The sequence below is a fragment of the Falco rusticolus genome, chromosome 1, assembly GCF_015220075.1.
Source record: "Falco rusticolus isolate bFalRus1 chromosome 1, bFalRus1.pri, whole genome shotgun sequence".
Taxonomy (NCBI): Eukaryota; Metazoa; Chordata; class Aves; order Falconiformes; family Falconidae; genus Falco; species Falco rusticolus.
The window spans coordinates 105,007,588-105,025,602 of NC_051187.1; the positions used below are offsets into that span (position 1 = coordinate 105,007,588).

General features: G+C 43.1%; 1 protein-coding gene across 5 annotated transcripts in view; it reads right to left on the reverse strand.

The window, feature by feature from the left end:
• Positions 1–7,634: 7,634 nt before the first annotated feature.
• NDST4 (N-deacetylase and N-sulfotransferase 4) overlaps positions 7,635–18,015 on the reverse strand; it is a 135,722-nt gene continuing 125,341 nt past the window's right edge. For all 5 annotated transcript variants that reach the window (XM_037394223.1, XM_037394200.1, XM_037394218.1 and 2 more), the window contains 3 exons: positions 13,832–13,934; positions 12,967–13,545; positions 7,635–8,139 (listed from right to left, as the gene is read on the reverse strand). In XM_037394223.1, the coding sequence (XP_037250120.1) occupies positions 13,426–13,545; positions 13,832–13,934 (223 nt within the window). In that variant the 3' untranslated portion in view covers positions 7,635–8,139; positions 12,967–13,425. The remainder of the gene's footprint in view (positions 8,140–12,966; positions 13,546–13,831; positions 13,935–18,015) is intronic.

The following is an 18,015-nucleotide window of genomic DNA, read 5'->3' on the forward strand; positions in this document are numbered from 1 at the left end:
CCCATGCTATGTACTGCCTGCATGGCACTCCAAAATCCATGGCATTAAATGCAGACAAACTCAGTAAAGTTATCGGGTGTGTCTTGCAAATGCACCATTTACAGTGGTTTTGTCCAGCCAATACTCAACGTATGTGAATGCATGGGAAAGAGCCCACAGATTTAAAATGGAGATTTTATTTCATTATTTCACAAAGTCATATCAAACTGTTGAGAACGCTATCTCTAGCAAAAATAATAGTTAATGCAGCATAAAAAGTAGTTCAGGTCAAGCACTTTCAAACAATTTTTTGTTGGAGCTATACGCTAGATAGCGTTCTAGCACAGTAATTATATGGTCAAATTGTGGTTCTTGCCTTACCCACCAACATGAAATGCTGCAAGGAGACAAAGCAAAGAAAATTTACTTTTGGAATTGTATATATCATTACGTTTTGAGTTGGCAGCTGCTTTGAGGCACAATATCTGACTTAGATACGAGTAACACAGACCTCAAACTTACCTGGTAGCTTTCAGCTGAAGCAGCTGATAAAACTTTAAAATTTTCCAAGTACATGCAATTATTTCCAGCTCTAATCACCTTATTTCAGTTTTATTCCGTTCAGCTCTGTTCAGTGGAGTGCCTTTTCCTATATGGCCTATGACTCAAGACCCTTGAGTCATGCTGGTTTCTTGGGATGAGCCAAAGGATTTTAGGGCATTATGCTTCTTATTCCTGAAGCGGTGATGCGGGATTTTTAAGATTAATGCGGCTTTTTCCTTTGATCCCTATTTTTTCCTTCCCATGGTGCTGGGAGTGCAGACCTGCATGTGGTCCTGCTCTGTCCTGGCTGTACCCCCATCCCCACAGCTGGGTTTTTGGGAGGCTCCTCCAAAGCATTTCCAGGCCATTCTGAGCTGCAGGGCTCCCATCACTGCCCTGGCTGTCATCTTTGCTCTGGCGGATAAGGGAAAGCGCTTAAACTCTGCCACCATAATAGGATTACACTTTTATACCCCAAGTGATTCCAGCTTCAGAGAAGCATTTTTGAAATCAGATTTGGATTCCCATGGGTTTTGATTATTTTGGGAAGCCAATGAGTGATGGTGCAATTCATCGAGCTAATTACAGCAAGGCAGACACAGCATAGGTTCCACACTGGAAGGAGTGGAGCTTGCTGGAGAAAACCAGCTTTGGCTTTCCCAGGAAGTCTACAACCAAAAAAAACCCCAACACCTCTCTTGCAAGCTGCAGGCTGGGTCAGGACCTCCAGGGCTGTCCCTTGTGCAGGTGATGGGTGCTGTGGATCCCAGGAGCTCCCACAGCAATGGAAATCCCGGTGAAACTCTGCCCCGCTTTTTTTCTTTTTGCTTCCAGCAGGCTGGCTCGTGTCTGAAACCAGCTCCCTCCTCCAACACTGCTAAAGCATTTAATAATATGGAGTATTTAAAAGTGGCAATTGCTCCTATGATCTAGCCCTTGTAAAAGTACCTCTTAGGGTAGGGCATCTAATTTGTCTGCCACTGAATTCCCTTTGCTGAGGACTTGTACTTCACGCTGCCACCAATTTTCTCCTGGTCTCGCTTGCTAAAATAATACATTGCACTCGCCTCTTAAATTAGGCACAAGCTTAACCCTCTAACAAAGTTCACGAAGCCTGTTTGCTGTGAGGACAGATTTGAAAATGCTTTTTTATTTTGGAGATGCCACACGCGTCAGGTCTGTCAGCTGGCTTTAATGTGGAGTTGTGGGCTGGGCTTTCCTGAGGGGGTTTGCTAGGACTCCAGACTTTTTCTTTGCCATAGACAAAACCCTCTCTCCAAGAAGTGCTTTCTGTTTCAGGATGTGTTAGTCATTTCCTACTCACTATAGTTTGCAAACCCTTCTTGCAGGCATTATGGTCGCCTCTTCATTAAGACATCTGTAACTATAGTGATGATGATTAGCAATGCAGCAAAGGAAGTGACTAGTCCAGACTGGATCTCCTTGCTTTCCTGCTCAGGATTGAGAAGATATTCTTCTGCAGTGCTCGGCCTCTGCAGGTGGGACAGCATTGTGGCACAGATGTCGGTAATGCAGACACATGAAACCGCAGCATTTTCCTTTGCCCTTTTATTACGCAGAAGAAGGTTGGGTATTTCTCCCAGAATTCAACTTGCCTTCTATTAGAAAAACAAAGCTACGAAGGAATAAATTATTAAGATAATTAATCAACAGGTGGCAAATGAAAAAGGCAGCCAAAATGAAATGGGATTATCTGTGAACAAATGAGTCATTTTAAATAGGCTCTAAGCTTTGTAATTGAAGGTGCAAGTGTGCAAAACTTATCATTGGATGAAAACCAGAAAATGGATGTACTTAAGGCTGGTCATTTATGAAAGCAGCTTTATTGCACATTAACAAATTTTATAATGTCTTCATTGTGTCACTGTTAAGTGTCCAGAATTCCTCTTGTTTAATGAGTAAAATAAAACTGTGTTTAATGTGCCGGTATTAAATAGGTCCATGGGAAAGACAAGCCTGCAAAGGATATTTCTACTTTACTACTTGGTGTTTTTGTCGAATGGTGTCTTATGGAAGATGCAGAAAGGAGTGGGCTGTTGGTAAATGCTTTACTTCATTCTCCTCAGAGCTTCATTCTCCGGGGTGGTCTTTCTGAAGGAGGATGGAAATTAATTTCTCATTTACAAAGGAACAGCATAATGACTGCTATGAAAATAGCATGGACAGGTCCATCTGCAGGTGTATCAGCAACTGACTGCAGAGAGAAGGGTGATAAATTTCACAGCATGTAGTTTTCTGACAATTTGTAAGAGCTTTAGTTTTCAGAGAAGTCAGAGCTGTAAAGCCAGTGAGGTTTTTGTGCCAATTTTATAAATGCAGCTGAAATTTCCAAGAGGGTGTGCAATTATCTTCTCTAAGGATTTCCCTTTAAAATAAGCAATATTTTTCTGATTTGTGAAATTACCTTCAGGGCATTTTTTTTTCCTGAGTTCTGCTTCTGTTCTAATGTAATTTATTGGCTCACCCTGCAAAAATTGCCGGTGATGCCAGAGCAGAGGACTGGCTACAGCAGCCCTGGACTTGGGGGTCCTCTGTGCCAGCCCCAGGTGTGAGCACGTTACGAAAGCGTGCGTAGCTTTCTCTTGTGGTTGCAGCGGGAGGGTGGGTTCAGCCCCATCCTCTTTTTCCTGTGGGATCACTGCTTGAATGCTGGAGTGGATGTGGTTCTTGGCATGCCATGAACATGTCGTTATTAGGGTGTGATTCTGTGACGTTTTGGATGCTTTCTCTCATTGCACAATTCACCTCATTGCCTGATTAATGGTTGTCTCCATTACGTGAATGTGCTAAGACTTAAGTAAAAGTACTTGGGGCTTATGAAAGTATAGAGCTATTCTGGAAAAAAAAAAAAAATCTGCAGCACTACAGAAACGATGATTTAGGGTCTGCACTAAAACCTTCAGCTGCCAAGCAGGCTCCTGTGCTCGTAAAATTTCTCCGTTATACAGATGTTTTCCATGCCAGAGCGAAAACACTGTTGCAAGATGTCACCAATATAAAACATGCCTGTCAAAATTTTGTATCTCGGCTTTTCCCATGTGTGGGAAAAATAATTTGCTTCTCATGGAATGGGCTTTAGAAAGACCATGACAACACAGTCTGTGTTGTAGCACTTAGACTGTAGCTTCCTACGGTGATCCAGGCAAGCCTTGAGATATTTTTCCTTCAGCCAAATCTTCTAACATGGAGGGAAAGAAAAGAGGTGGCTCCCTGGCTGTGCATCTGACCTTTTGAAAAATGAGTTCTAGCGTTGCGCTAAGGTGCTTGGCCATTCCGATTGTCCTGGCTGCTTTGGATTGCCTCCCTGTAGCTTCTGAAGCTGGCAATGTTTTTATCTTGAGGTATTGAATCATATCTTTTAAGAAGATTTGAAGGGAATTAAGTCTCCAGGCTCAAGCCCTCTCCCAAGCAGCTGACAAATTTTAGTATGTTCTGTGTGGCAGTTACTGGAAATAGCTGAATTCTGCAGAGGATGAACTGGGATCCATAAAAATGTTCTTCCTACTTAAGATGACAATTTATAATTTAACTGCAGCTCCCAACTTAGTGGTGGCAGATTTACACATGGTGCCATCCAACTCTGCCTTGCTTTACACCTGAGTAGCTTCCCTGAATTGGTGCTGTGCATCTGAACGATGGGAAAAGTGTGGAAATAACCCAGAAAAGCTAGCAACTTCAAAGAAAACCTCAGCACGCTCCTAGTACACATTGCCTTAATTAACTAGGATATTTAAAAGTAATTAAAGCCGGTATGGTTTAGGAAATGAAAGATGATGCTTACTTGGGAGATTTGTGGTTTCCTCTGTGAAAGCTAGGAGCAGAACAGAAAGAAATTCAGTTGCTATTGAGATTCACAGGTAAAATAATAGATCTCAATGCTGAGAAGTAGCCTCAAGGAGGGTGGGTAGGTAGGAAGAAATGGAGGGGGAGCAGGCCACGGAGTAGCAAGGAAGAAGGCCTTTCAGGAGGGGAGAAAACAACAAATACTGAAGACAGAAAACTTTCTCCTTCAATAAAAAAATTCACGAGCGCTGCATATCCATATAATAAGCAAATATAAGTGGAGATTCTTTCAATACAGATTTTTATTTTCCTGTATAAAAAGCCCTTGCTTCAGTTCATATTGTTTTTTTTATTGTCAGGTGCAGTATAGAAATCTCATGCAGCAGTAGACGTGATAACTGTCAGGGGCTTGGTAGGCTTTGACCCATCTTCCCACCCTGTGGAGCAGACCAGAGCTCCCCTTGAAGGGGATCCACCTTCAGCCCCTGGATTGCTCCAGTGACTTTTACATCTGGGTACTGTGAGGGGGGTAATCACTTGATAACAAAGACACAGGCTGCCAAATACAGGCAGGGCGCTAAACTCGGGACCTTCTAAACCATGGGTTGGTGGTGTGCCAGCTGCTGGAAGGCATGGTTTCCCTGCCCACTCTGAGCAATACTGCACCAGGTTTTGGGTCTTGATTGATTGGTTCACATCAATAAGATCACTGGCTCGCTTCAGTCCCTAGTCATGATGGGGTACTTGAAAGGTGATTTTTGCCTTCTTTTTTTTTTTTTTCCGCCCCCCCGAAACCAGATTGCTTATGAAATTTTAAATGCTTCACGTTGCAGAACAATTTTTCTTTGCTTACTTGGTGTGATTACACAAAGCTCTGCAGGAAGATGTGCTGTAACCACAGTGTCATTAAATAACATTTTCCGTTGGTGGGTTTATTCTCTCCTTCATGAGAATATTTAATTGTCATTGATGCTGATGGGAATTGTGTGTCTTTGGAGGGCATGTAGATTAATACTGAGATGATTCCCTGGCCAAGGCAAACACAGCAAAACAAAAAAAATTAAAGAAAAGAATAATAATATAAAGAAAAACTCTGTTAATAAATATCTGCCTCACAATAAGTTCTGTAAAAACTCATCCTGTCATATATCCAGCTCTTTCTTGTAGTTCAGATCATACTAGGAAGGGAAGTTAAATTGCCCAAGAGGGAATGTGCCTTATAGATAAGTTCTGCAAGACAGCAGAGCGTACGCCAGAGTTAGAAAAGTATCAAGTACAAAGTCAATTGAATGGCATGCAATTATCTCCCAAATTATGAAGTGCATTTTTCAACCCCCATAGCATTTTATGGAATTGCAAGTTAGATTAAGGAATCCCACTCCACCCACTGCTGACCTTCCTCTGGCTGAAAATAACCTCTGAAAAAACACTGGGATGATTCTAACCAGCAGCTCATAAAGCTAGTTGACCTTCTGTGATGAAAACGGATTTGTGTATTAACATGTCACATTCCTGTTCCCAAAGAAATATGAGTACCATAAAAGTAGCCTGTGTTTGGTTAGTGTTAGCTTGTATCGGGACGAATGGCTTTGTGAACACAAAGCGGCAGATATGGGTTTATTTAGATATTTTAAATGTTTTTCTCCCCACCCAACAGCTGCAGCTGACAAACATGCAATTGCCTATCTGCTTTCCCTGAGAAGTCTTTAATTCTTCATGAATGGAAATACAAGTTACATGTAGAATTCATTTCTGTAATTTTATAAATAAATTTCTAACTGGAATTTGGATATTTATACGAGTGAAAAAGTGGTCTTCCTTCCCTCTCACAAATGGCCTGCTCAGAGGTGTATTTAGTGCTTCCAGGTTTCCAGGTCTGGAAGGGAATAGTCTGTCTCCAGAAGCTAGAAGGGAAAATGCAAACCTTAATTAAACCTTAATTACCACTTAAGAAGTGGTAAATTTTTTGGAGGAACTCTGCTATCCTTTTACTAAATAAAACTCACCCTGGCTGGCTGATCTTTACATTCTGTTTTGATACCGTAAAGTCAGTCGTGGAGAAAACCCCTCTACTGAACCTGGGAAGATTTCTGCTTTGGGCAAAACCCATTCAGGTTCATTGGTGGGTTTCAGCCGCGATTTCCAGATGGCTTCCTTTCCCACCCAGGGAATACCAAGGAAGTACAAGAGGTAGCCAAGAAAGGACAGGGATCTGTGAGTGACAGGGAAAAACTGGCTATATATATATACTCCCCCCCTGCCCCAGTAATCTCTTCATTTAGATGTATAAAGGCATTTGGGATCCAAAGTAGCAGACAGGAGAATGTCCATGAGGGCTTTTAGAAGTGCCAAACTGTCTGACTTGATGGATAACAAATAATTATGGTAGAAAACTGATTGCTTTTTAGTTTCTAAGGGCCTAGGAGTCATCTTTTTTTTAAAAAAAAACAAAAACAAAAACAACCCCCAAAACGCCCAACAAAACACCAGTCTGAAAGACCTGAAATATATTTTAAAACTTTACCTACCATGTCTCCATTGCCTGAAAGCGCTGAGCAGACCCAGAAAAAAAGCCAAAACTGGTATTAAGATGTCTGTAATTTCATTTCTAATTGGCTTAACGATAAAAGCTCTAGCAAGGGATAATTTGCTATTCTGTAAGGTTTGTACTAAGAATAGTTGCCTCTGATATGATTTAACCTTATTCTGACATAGATCTGTAAAGCAAATGAATATTTTATAATAAAAAGTAGAAGCATTATGATATTTTAAGGGGGTAGGGGATAAATTGTGACCTCGTAGTTCTGAGTGCACGGTTTGAGCCACCTTCAAGATGATTTGCATCAGCTGAAACCGAGTCCTTTTAAGATTCTTCAAACAGAACAGAGAAAAAAACCCTGGTGTGATAATTAGAGAAAGACCTTTACACGGGGCTGCTGGCGTACCCTCACCTTTCATCGGGTGCAGGCAGGCAATGCTTTTGAAAGGCAGGCCCGTAAACGCGTGTTACACAGTGCAACAAATACATAAGTGTCAGACTTGCCTGAATTAATGTTGCCTGCCTGGGAGGCGGAGGAGGGGGAGGGAGGCAGAGGACGAGGTCGATGGCAGTCCCAGCGCTGGTGCAGCCAATGCTGTAAATCCCGCAGCATCAGGGCTGCTGTGTCGAGGCTGGGTGAAAGCCTTGAGGAGTTGCTGAGGCAGGAGAAACTGAGGCAATGTAGGGCTTGAAGTATGTGGCCGAGGTTATTAAAGAGCAGATTTTGGCTCAGAAAACAGGGAAGAGGGTTTAAGGAAAGAAGAAAAGCTCTCTCTATAATACACCATCAGAAGTGTTTATTCTGCGGCAGTGAGAAGAACCAATAATAAGGTGTGTGCACATCAATTATTTAAAACAATTCCAGCAAATACAGACTTTGACCTCCCTCACCACCCTACTCCCCCCCAACAAAAATACTTTGAATGATCAAAATTTATTTTGATTCCTTTTTTTTCGACACCAAGTATTTGTTCAACTGGATTTGCTGTCGTCATGTAGGAGGGGAAAGAAAAAGGAAAAAAAAAAAAAAAGAGCTTGGGCAAGACAGTGAAGTTTTTCCTCGGCTCTGTCAGGAGGATGTCTTTTGTTTTGAAATACTACAAAAATGATAATAAGTCTTACAAAAGTTATCCGGTCACTGGAACACTGAACACTTCAGAATCTGTGTTGCTTGCCAATCATTCATTTTTGGTAGCTTTTCTAGGTAAGATAGTGAAGGAGGAATCGAATCCATAGACAGGTCCACGCCTTTGCAGTCAAGCTAGAAGGATGAACTGGAAGGAAAAAAGAGAGAACAAAGACAATGTAAGAAATGTTGTCTGACAGGGAAATTCCTATCCCAAGAACGTACGCTTAAATAAGAAAAAAGTCTCCAAAGCATCGGTTCCTGGCAGATTTATGCAGAGGTGTATGAACTTCGGTAAACGCGGACAGACTAACTGTTAAAGCTGTGTTTCACGATCTGGTATCGATGAGGATGAGTACAGTGAGGTGATCACATGAGATTTCAGCTCTTTGCAAAAGTATCTATCTACTGGCGAGAGAGAGAGGGCACTGCAGCCCCAGAGCTAAAAAGGCAAAGCGAAATAGCATGTGCAAAGAGAGCTGCTCCTGACACCAGGGGCAAACTTAATCTTACTTAACTACAATAAAATTAGACACTTGGTCTCTGCTGATTTATATACCTATGTTGTACCTGTTTTACGCAGCTGTCACACGCTCACCCACCTATTATAAACATCAATTTAAAACCCATTATAAACATAATTTGCTACTGATGGAAACTAAATGACTACTTCGGACTTGATGTCTTCCTTTAAGGTGGTCCAGCTTAGGGGAAATGAGCACCCTGCACCAAATTTATTCTCAGCCGATCATTCTGGAGATTAATAATGCTCCCCACCCCGCACGGGCTCTGCCATCGCGTGCTTTTCAGATGCGCTCCGCTGGCTCAAAATTTAACATGAATGGGAAGGAAAAGGAGGGGGGGGGGGAAGGAAGAGGAGAAAATATCCAGCTTCTGCTTTTGTATTTTTGTATTCAGGTCACGTCCCTGCTGCCTTATTATCACATCAGAGAGTCTGGACTCATCAGTGCTTTCATTACGCAACATTTTCCTCCCCCAAGAATTTATAATTCCACCATCTTAATTTGTTTTGGGGGCACTAGGCAGTCTGATTCCCTATCAGAGAGAAAATTTGTTTTATTAGAAAACATCTATGAGCAGTTAATCCCGCAACTTTATTTTAGACCTTGAGAGGTCAATGCATAATTTAGAAGGTTTTGGATTCTGTTCTGATTGCTTCTCGCTCAAAGACAACCTCAATTATACAAACTTGGTTTTCTGAGGACCAAAGTCCCACTTTGATCATCACATGTGTTGCCATAGTCCCTGATGCCTGTGGCTGGCCCATCACCAGGTGGGGATGATGGAGCAGAGAGTGAGCCGCATAGTATGGCGAGACCAGGCACGGTGCAGCCCTGCAGCAGGCTGGAGGTGGGCGATGGCTTGCAGCTCCAACTGTGGCAAAGCACCCACCGAGAGAGGTGGGGGAAAAAAATCACCGTTCAGGGACAGAAATCAAAGTAGTGATGGGTTTCTAGCAGTGATAGGGCTGTGTGATACTTGAACCACATGGATAGTGCCTTATGAAACTTATGGCTCTTGGGGGCCAGCTGGGGTCTGATGGAATTAATAGGAAGACTCCCACTGCTCTTCACAGACAGTAGGTCAGGCCCTCAGTGTGGCAAGGCTCCTTTGAACCTCTGCGGGAATCCGTATTTCCAGGGGAATGGAGCAAACTGCAGCTGCAGCCCTCCAGTATGCCAAACCCCTATTGATTTACAGCCTGCCCCACATGGAGGTATTGTGAAGATGAGTACTGTAGCTTATGAATAGGAAAGAAGGGCCAGCATTATCTTTACCAGCTACAGCCCCCTTGACATGAATAAATGTTTCACCTTTATTGTGTTTGTTTTGCTGGTCTTTAAGAGTCCCAACAATTACGTGGTCAGCAATATGAAAGGCATAAAAGAAAATGAGATCGTTTACAGCTTGTTCACAAAGGCTGCTCTATAATATGGTGGTCCAGAGAAATTCTGTGTTGATGGGTCCTATTACAAGTGGAAGGAATGAAGCTTTGAAATACTGTTATTTTGTCTTTGTATGACACATAATGAAGTCAATTCAAATGTCAGTTTTCAATGGAACATGAGATCTCTCAGAAATGTGGTGCTCATTCAAACTTAAATAACAATGAGGTATAAAAATATCGGGTATGTTTTAAGGACATGATGCTATTACAGAGCTGAGAGTTGGAAATAATTAATTCCTTTTTTTTTTTTTTCATAAACGCATTTTAACAGCTAAAATTTTATCAAGTGGTCTATTTAGATATTCTTCTCTGACCAAGCCTTACTTATCCAAAACTCTTCTTGGACTAGTAAACTTTGGCATTATTGGTGCTAAAAGTCAAAAGAGTGTGAATTTGTATGTAACTGACCTCCCTGGCCACCACAAAAAACAACCCAAAGCCATCAAAGCCCCACAGAATGATCCTTTTGTTTGACATTTAGTTTGCCCTAGCTTATTTTGAAGACTCCTCCTAGTTAAAAATATAAGAACTAGAAAAATTACTTCAGGAAAACGAAATCCAAACCTTCCCCCAGACCCTCCCAGCTCCCTCTTATCCCTTTTCAGCAACTACAGCTGTGAGATAAAATACCATCTGCTTTTCAGCTCACCTAATTTTAGAGACCTATACAGCTGAGCTCTTCCCCTGAACGAGTTGTCTATTGTCCTTTTACAATCAATAGAGAGGAAGAAGCAAGATTAATCTCACTCATTTAAGAAGTCTGCTTTGTGATGAGATGAATGGTGCCCTAGAAGTGCTATTTCCCTTCATCACCTATAAAATAAAGTAGATGTCTCACTTATGTGAGATGAATCCCATTTCAATATTTAAAAGCAAATGTGAGACTGGCCGATGCCTGTCTTACGTGCTTTCCTGTATCTTTGTGCGTGTCCTTGTGCCAGTAGGCTGGTGCTGCACTGGTGGGGTTGGGCACGTTGTGCTCCTGCAGCAGCTGCTGGGCTGGGGGTACCTGTCTTTGCCCTGTTCCCATCACTCCTGTGGGTCCTTCTGCAGAAGGAGTGAGGGCTGAGGTGGAGAGCGTGAGCACCAGGGGCCACGCAGGGACTTGGTGCTGGGTGTACCTCAGCATCTCCTCTGTGCAACCCAGTGGGCTGTGTGTGGGGGACCAAGGAGGGCAGCACCAGCTCCTCGCATGGGTGAGGGACCCAGACCAGGGAAGTGCTGGGACCTGGAAAAGGGCTGGAATAGTGTTGATGGAAGCAGCCAGGTGTGCTCAGAGGGGCAGTGGTGGAGGCCAGGTGGGAGGAAACGCTGTGGCAGGCAGTTGCTGTTGGAGACACTCACTGCAAGTGCCACCGCCGAGCTGGAAGCAGGGTGGCTGGCACCAGAATAGCTCTGGGAAGCGCTGAACTTGTCAATCCCAAATAAGCTAGTGTAATGATCTTGCTGGACAGTCTCATGATTTAGGAGTTTGGGAATAATAAGAGAGGTATGCAGAAGCCTAAATTAATTCGGTTAAGTGCTCTTGAAGGCCACGGTCCATGATGTGCACTGATTTGTGCTCACCAAGGCTAGCTCTCGCTAATCTGAACTGATGGTGCAACCCCAACATCCAGTTCTGTCTCCTGAGCTAGGAGGTAAGGATCAGATTCATGGGGAGGGGAAAGCACAAAGCTCCTGCAGCACCTGAAATGGCTTGTACCTAGGAACTAAGACAGGGAAGTCTGAAAACTGTAAACTACTCCATTTTGTAGGATGTTCTGAACAAAGAACATGTAGCAAAGCTTCGCCAGCTTTTGTCTTCTTGAGAAGGCGTGTTACAAGGCTAAAATGCCTAAATGGTATTTGTTCCCTCGGCTTAAATTTCCCGATGAGTTTCTGCCCTCTCTTGTCGACCTTTCCCACACAGATATGAGAAGAAAGCACAGTTCATAATGATGATATTTTCCATTTACTATTAGCACAAAAGGCAGATATTTGAAACTAAATGTACATCTGATCTAGATATACGGTAGGTAGATATGCAGGCAGAAAAATGTGAGCGTTATATATATGTGTGTGTGTGTGTGTGTGTTGCATAGTGGATATGCTTGTCCTTTCAACTCCATTAAAGTCTATAGAAAGAATCTATTCTTCAACAGGTAGTAGTTGTTTTTTTTCCCCAAAACCTTAACAAATACCTTTGATCATTAAAGGTGGGTTTTTTTCTATAGTAGCTTGCAGACTGAGACTCTAAATGACTAACCCAATCTTTTACTTTGAAAGCTTCAGAGCAAAAACATTTCTTTCCAGATGGACACAAAATTGTCAATATTAGGTTATTGTTAGTACACTGCTTGCATGGCCTGCTTAGATTTTAAAAGGTTTTGATAGTGTTTTAAGGAGCCCTATAGCATTATGACAAAATATTTGATGCGAATTCACATCTTGGAGCTCTGGCACAGCTGCTTTAGGAGCCCAACAGATGTGACGAAAAAGCTGATCAGGGTGGCATAGTAGGAACATCCAAAAGACAGGCAATAGGTGTCACCGAGATCTGGGATGAGGGCCACCTCACTGCCTTGCACCTCAACACAACCTACATGGCTCCAGTAAATCAGGATATATCTTGTGAAGGTAAAATAATACCCAAACTGAACCCAACAGAAGAAAGAGCACAGACTGTCATCAGTTATTACAGGAATCCCAGGGAAGCAGGTTAGGTGAGAATTTAGCCCACCTTCTTCTATGAAGACCACAATGATGGTACATTAATAGAATCATAGAAGCATTTGGGTTGGAAAAGACCTTTGAGATCATTGAGTCCAACCGCTAACCCAGTGCTGCCAAGCCCACCACTAACCATGTCCCTAAGTGCCACATCTATGTACTACATGTATCATCAACACTGGGGGTCCCGACTGAAAAGTGCTGAATATTCCCCTATAAAATGATAGGAAAACTTGCAGGGTTGGGGGGCAAAAAACAGTGGAAACAAACATGGAAAAAACCCAGCAGATGACCAACCTCACAGTCCAGCGAGAGATGTTCCCATCCTTTGCTTGTGTCCTGACAGACCGCAATTTGCCATGTACACTGAAGTCAATCCGTCCTACACACAGTTTCTGGTACCTCCCGGTGAACAGAGGAACTAGGCTATGCACAGATCCCGGTCTGGATAAAGAGTAATGCCATGTAGCTCTGTATTATTTCCTGGAAGCTGACAAAAGGGGTCGATGCTAATAACTGTCAGCACGTGCATATAAACAGTTGTTGGGTTTGGGTTTTTTATTCTTCTGTGGGTTTTTGGATTTTTTTTCTTTTTTTTTCTTTTTTTCTTTTTTTTTTTTTTAATAGAAAGAGCATTATTCATGAGGTCCTCTACTGACGATCACAAGTGAGTTGGAGAAGCAAGGGGTTTGACGGTGAATGAAATCGTCCTTGTTTGGGTCGCCCGTCCTTGTTTGGGTCGCCTGCCCCTGTGTGCTACCTGACCTTCTGCAGCTCCTGTCTCAGCCAGGAGGGCAGGGGCTGCCCCAGCCTGTGCAGCAGCTTGGACAACTCCACGTTGTGGTCTCTGTAGTAGCTTGACAGAAACGCTCGAGACTGAGAAGGGTGGGGGGGAAAAAAACAACAACAGTCAAAGAAGGAAAGCCACCAGACGGCAGATTTTGGCAGGTGCTCCTGCCCAGGAGCTGTGCACTGCTCCCAGAGAAGGGGTCTTAAGAGGGGGCAGTTAATCTCCTGTCATTCAAAGATCAATAAAAGTTTCTGATTTTAAAAAATATCAAGTCAGTGGGAGAGGGAAAAAAAAAAAAGGTGTATTTATTTTAGAAATCCAACACAGGTCAATATTTAAAAATGTTAACGTAAACCTCTGGAAAGCCCTTACCTCTTGGTCCATTGGTGGGTATTTTCGACCTTTGCTTTTTCCCAGGCACTTTGTTTTCCCTCCTTCCAACAACTGGCACCAAAAGCCTTTCTGAGGGTCAAACCTATAGAGAATTATACTTTTTGAAAGACTTCACTACAGTAGAACCTCCCAGCTACTGAGACATAAGTGTCAGCCAACAATCGTTATCTTTCTGGGTGACTGAAATAGCGAGGACAGGGTGGGAAACAGCTTTCTTCTCTTGTGAAGGCTTTGGGAATTTACATTTTGTTTTCCCACAAATTTGCCTTGGGAGTGGCTCAAGGCAAGAAGTTTTTCACATTGTGCTTTACCTACACTAGCTAATTTTCCTTCTACTTGTCCAGCATATAGGGTACAGGACTTAAATGTTGATCTGTAGGGTACTGGTCAAGGTCCTGAGCCTCAGTCTCAAGGATCTTACATGGCCCCACTCCACACTGTGGCTCATATTTTATTGTCTGGTTTTGGTCAGAGATTTTATTCACGTCAGACTGCTCTGCGTATCCCTGTGGGATGTTAATGTTTTGATCAATTGACACTTGAACGAAGAGCATTTTGTTGAGAAAATTACTAATCGGGTCTTTTCCTGGAATGAGATGCATTATATTCTCAAGGACATTATCAGCTGTGCTCAAGGAAGGGTCTCCGTACAGCCAGTTGGAGCTGATGCTATCGTAGGTCAGCATGGTCAAGGTGAGAAGAGCTAAAAAGGGCAAGCTGATCTATTTGGTGACTTCAGCAGGCATAGTTATCCCTAAGCCTATTTATACAGAAAAGCGTGTGTGTTGCATGACTACAAAATAATGAGAAATACAATATTGCGATGTTTTATGTTGATTTTTGAGTGAAATAAGCAACGTTCAGGTCTGCTGAAAGAACCGCCAGTTGGCTGTTGATAATTTAACTGCACCTGAGAAGTTGGCTGTTCCATATCATTAGCTCTAAATATCATTTTCATTTCAAAGATGGCATTATAGCATAAACACTGTCTTAGCGGTCTTATTTGAAATATGCAATTTGATTTTGATGTCTAAAATCCAAAGATATAGGAATTTCAGATTAAGGCTTTAAACCACGTACTCACTAAGGAATGAACAACACGCAGCGTTAAGTTTTGAATTTATTGCTATGGGAATTGCAGCATGCATAAAACATTGAAAAGGTTCGCATTTCTGCTATTCAGCAGATGTTTGAAAAGGATGAAGTATAATTGGCTGGAACACGGAGTTAATTAGTTACAGACTACATTTTTGCCCTGGGTCTACCTGTATGACACGGGTGCACCTGCAATTTGCTGCTGTACATAAGTGAACTAATTTCTGGAGAAAGGTGAACCTTCTTTATGTTTGGGTTGGGTTTTTTTTGCCCAGCCTATTATTGCAGGCCTGACACGCGTTTCCTAAATTGGCTCGGTAGCTGTATCAATTAAAAATAAATAAATCATTGATTAAATGGATATATTGATGATAGATTCATTTCTACTTCGGCCTTTTCCATCTGCTCATTGCATCGTGAAGTACTTTAGCTGGCTTACATTGATTTCCCAAGAGAAGCAGCAATATAGTGTGCTGAGTAAAAGGAAAACTGCAAAACTATGCCCCAAACAGTATTTCTACCCCAGAAGGCGCATAATGAACATTATTAAGAAAATGTACAAATTTGGGTAGGGGAAAAGAGGGTAGGACAGCTCGGGCTGAATTCAACCCATTGCGTTCAGGTATTATGAAACTCTCAGGCCTCCTGAAAATGTAATTGGGCACAACAGGAGTTATTTATTTAAAAATAGCGATAGCCTTAAGGCTAAAGGTACAAGTGAGCTTTTTACAGCAGTCAGCAGAAAACTCCCTTCCAGGCCCAGTCACCTTTCCTTCCCTTGCAGAGCAAGGCCGTGGGAGATGCAGGCTTGAACCGGGACACCCGTATGCCCACTGGCTTCTTGGGAAGCCAGCACCCGATGCTAGAGGCGGAGAGGGTGCCAGTGAGGTCACAGGTAGGCTGTGTCACCATGAGGGCCTTTCTCTTATTCTCCAACAAAATGCAGCAGCTCTCCAAGAGAAAACATTAACTTAAGCGGGCTCCCCTAACCCTGTCTTGTTCTTTCCGTCCTGTTGTTCACAGGAGGCAAATGCAGGGAGATGTTCCCTATGAGGTTGCGTGTGGAGCTGCCCCTGCGGGTGGAGCATGGTGTGATGAGCTGGGCTAGAAGAAGCGGCAATTTGGTTGCCCTTTGCCAGAGCCAAGCTCTGTCCTGCCTCCCTCTGCTGCCTGCTGAGAAAAACAAAAAAAGGAACCACTGGCCCACGCTGCCTGAGACCGTGGGTCAACTGAGAAGGTCAGGCATGAAATGTATCTTCCTAGCAGCCAGTGTAGCTTTGGTAGGGCCACGCCATGATTAAAAGGGAAGGTCTTTTGTAGCTTCAGTCCCATGTGTCCTAGTTTTCTGTTCATTAAGATGGGAATAAGATATGTAAAAAATTGTAAACCCCTATGAAAATGAGTGGGTGGGGGAGAGGTGGGAAACATCTCTTCAGTGCTGTAGTGGGAATGTCATGAAGACCACTGGCTAGTTTCCCTCTCCCAGCACTGTGCGGGATCCCAACGGCTTTCTATTGACAGCGTTATGTGTGAAAGCCCTTCAGCGTTAGTTGTTTCCCCCTCTTTGTTTTCACTACTCTAATAAAGAGTGCAGGTCATAGAATCACAGAACCACAGAATGGTTTGGGTTGGAAGGGAGCGTTAAAGCTCACCCAGCCCACACCCCCCCTGCAGTCAGCAGGGACATCTTCCACTAGATTGGGTTGCTCAGAGCCCCATCCAACCTGGCCTTGAACATTTCCAGGGATGGGACATTGACCACCCCTCTGGGCAACCTCTGCCAGTGTTTCACCACCCTCATTGTAAAAAATTTCCTCCTTATCTCCAGCCTGAACCTAGGTTCTCTTTAGCAGTGTGTGTAAGAAGCACTGACCTAGTTGCCCATCTCAGCTGTGGCTCCTACTAACCCTGTGTGATGTGGGCTTCTCTGCAGGTGCCCGAGCCCTGCCTCTGCCTCCCCTCTGCTCTTTTTCCGTAGCTCTGAATAGTACCTTCCTTCTGCCTGGCTTGATTTTACTCCCCTATAAGACATTCACGTAATTACTCAGGGTGATGAACTTGTTGCTCACTAGTGTTTGCAGGACTGGGTCCTTAGGCTGCATTGTGACAACTTTAAAAATGTATTGTATACAGTTATTAGGCAGTAATGACTAGGAACAATCCTATGCAATCTTTTTTACTTTGACAGTCCTACCATAAAACAACCATGTTGTTTAATGCCTTTTTCCTTTTCCATCCTAAAGCCGTAGAGAACTATGTGCTTCTGCGGCACATTTGCATTCTTGATGCCTCTAAACAGTGATTGCATAATTTTATAGATCTGTTTACAATCCATTTTTCCTATCCAAACAAATATGAAAGACCAAAATTTTTCCTGGTGTGTGACTCCCCCACCTTTAATTTAGTTTCAGAAAGGAAGATATATGTTTGTGGGTGTGGGTTTTTAAAAACCTAGCAGAAGGCGCTGCAGATGTGCAGCAGCAGTTGTTCAAACACCAGTAGTTCAGTTGTGAATTCAAACTCCTCCTCTATTTCATCCACTTTGGAAACCAAAGACTGAAAAAATTACATTTTGAAAACCAAATTCTTTCCTTTAGAAAAGAATTGTGGCACTGCAACATTATTAAGACCCAAAGAACCGCAAGTGCTCAGCTCTCACTTTATACCTATTATATAAATAAACATCAACATAACCCTCCCAGCGGGGGAAACGTTAAACGATAATCATAAGCAGTGTGGAGGCAGTGTGGGGTAGGTGGGAAGTCCATGGTCTCATTTTCCCACACTTCTCGTGATGTCAGCCTGCAGCAAAGGTGAGGTACAGGCTTTTCTACTTCCCACCCCATGTGCAAGCTCGTGCTCTCTCCTTGAACACTGACTTGGGAAAACCTCTGCTGCAGAGCCAGACTTGTCAGCCCATGGATGTCCCAGGGCTCTCCCAGCCCAACGCTCTGGGCTGTAATGAGATGATGCTCCTCATACGGAGAGGCTCAGATCAAAAGCTTCTTACAATTTTCTGCTGGACTAAGAGGGGAGAGAGAAATTCAGCCCACTCCCACCCCTGCCAA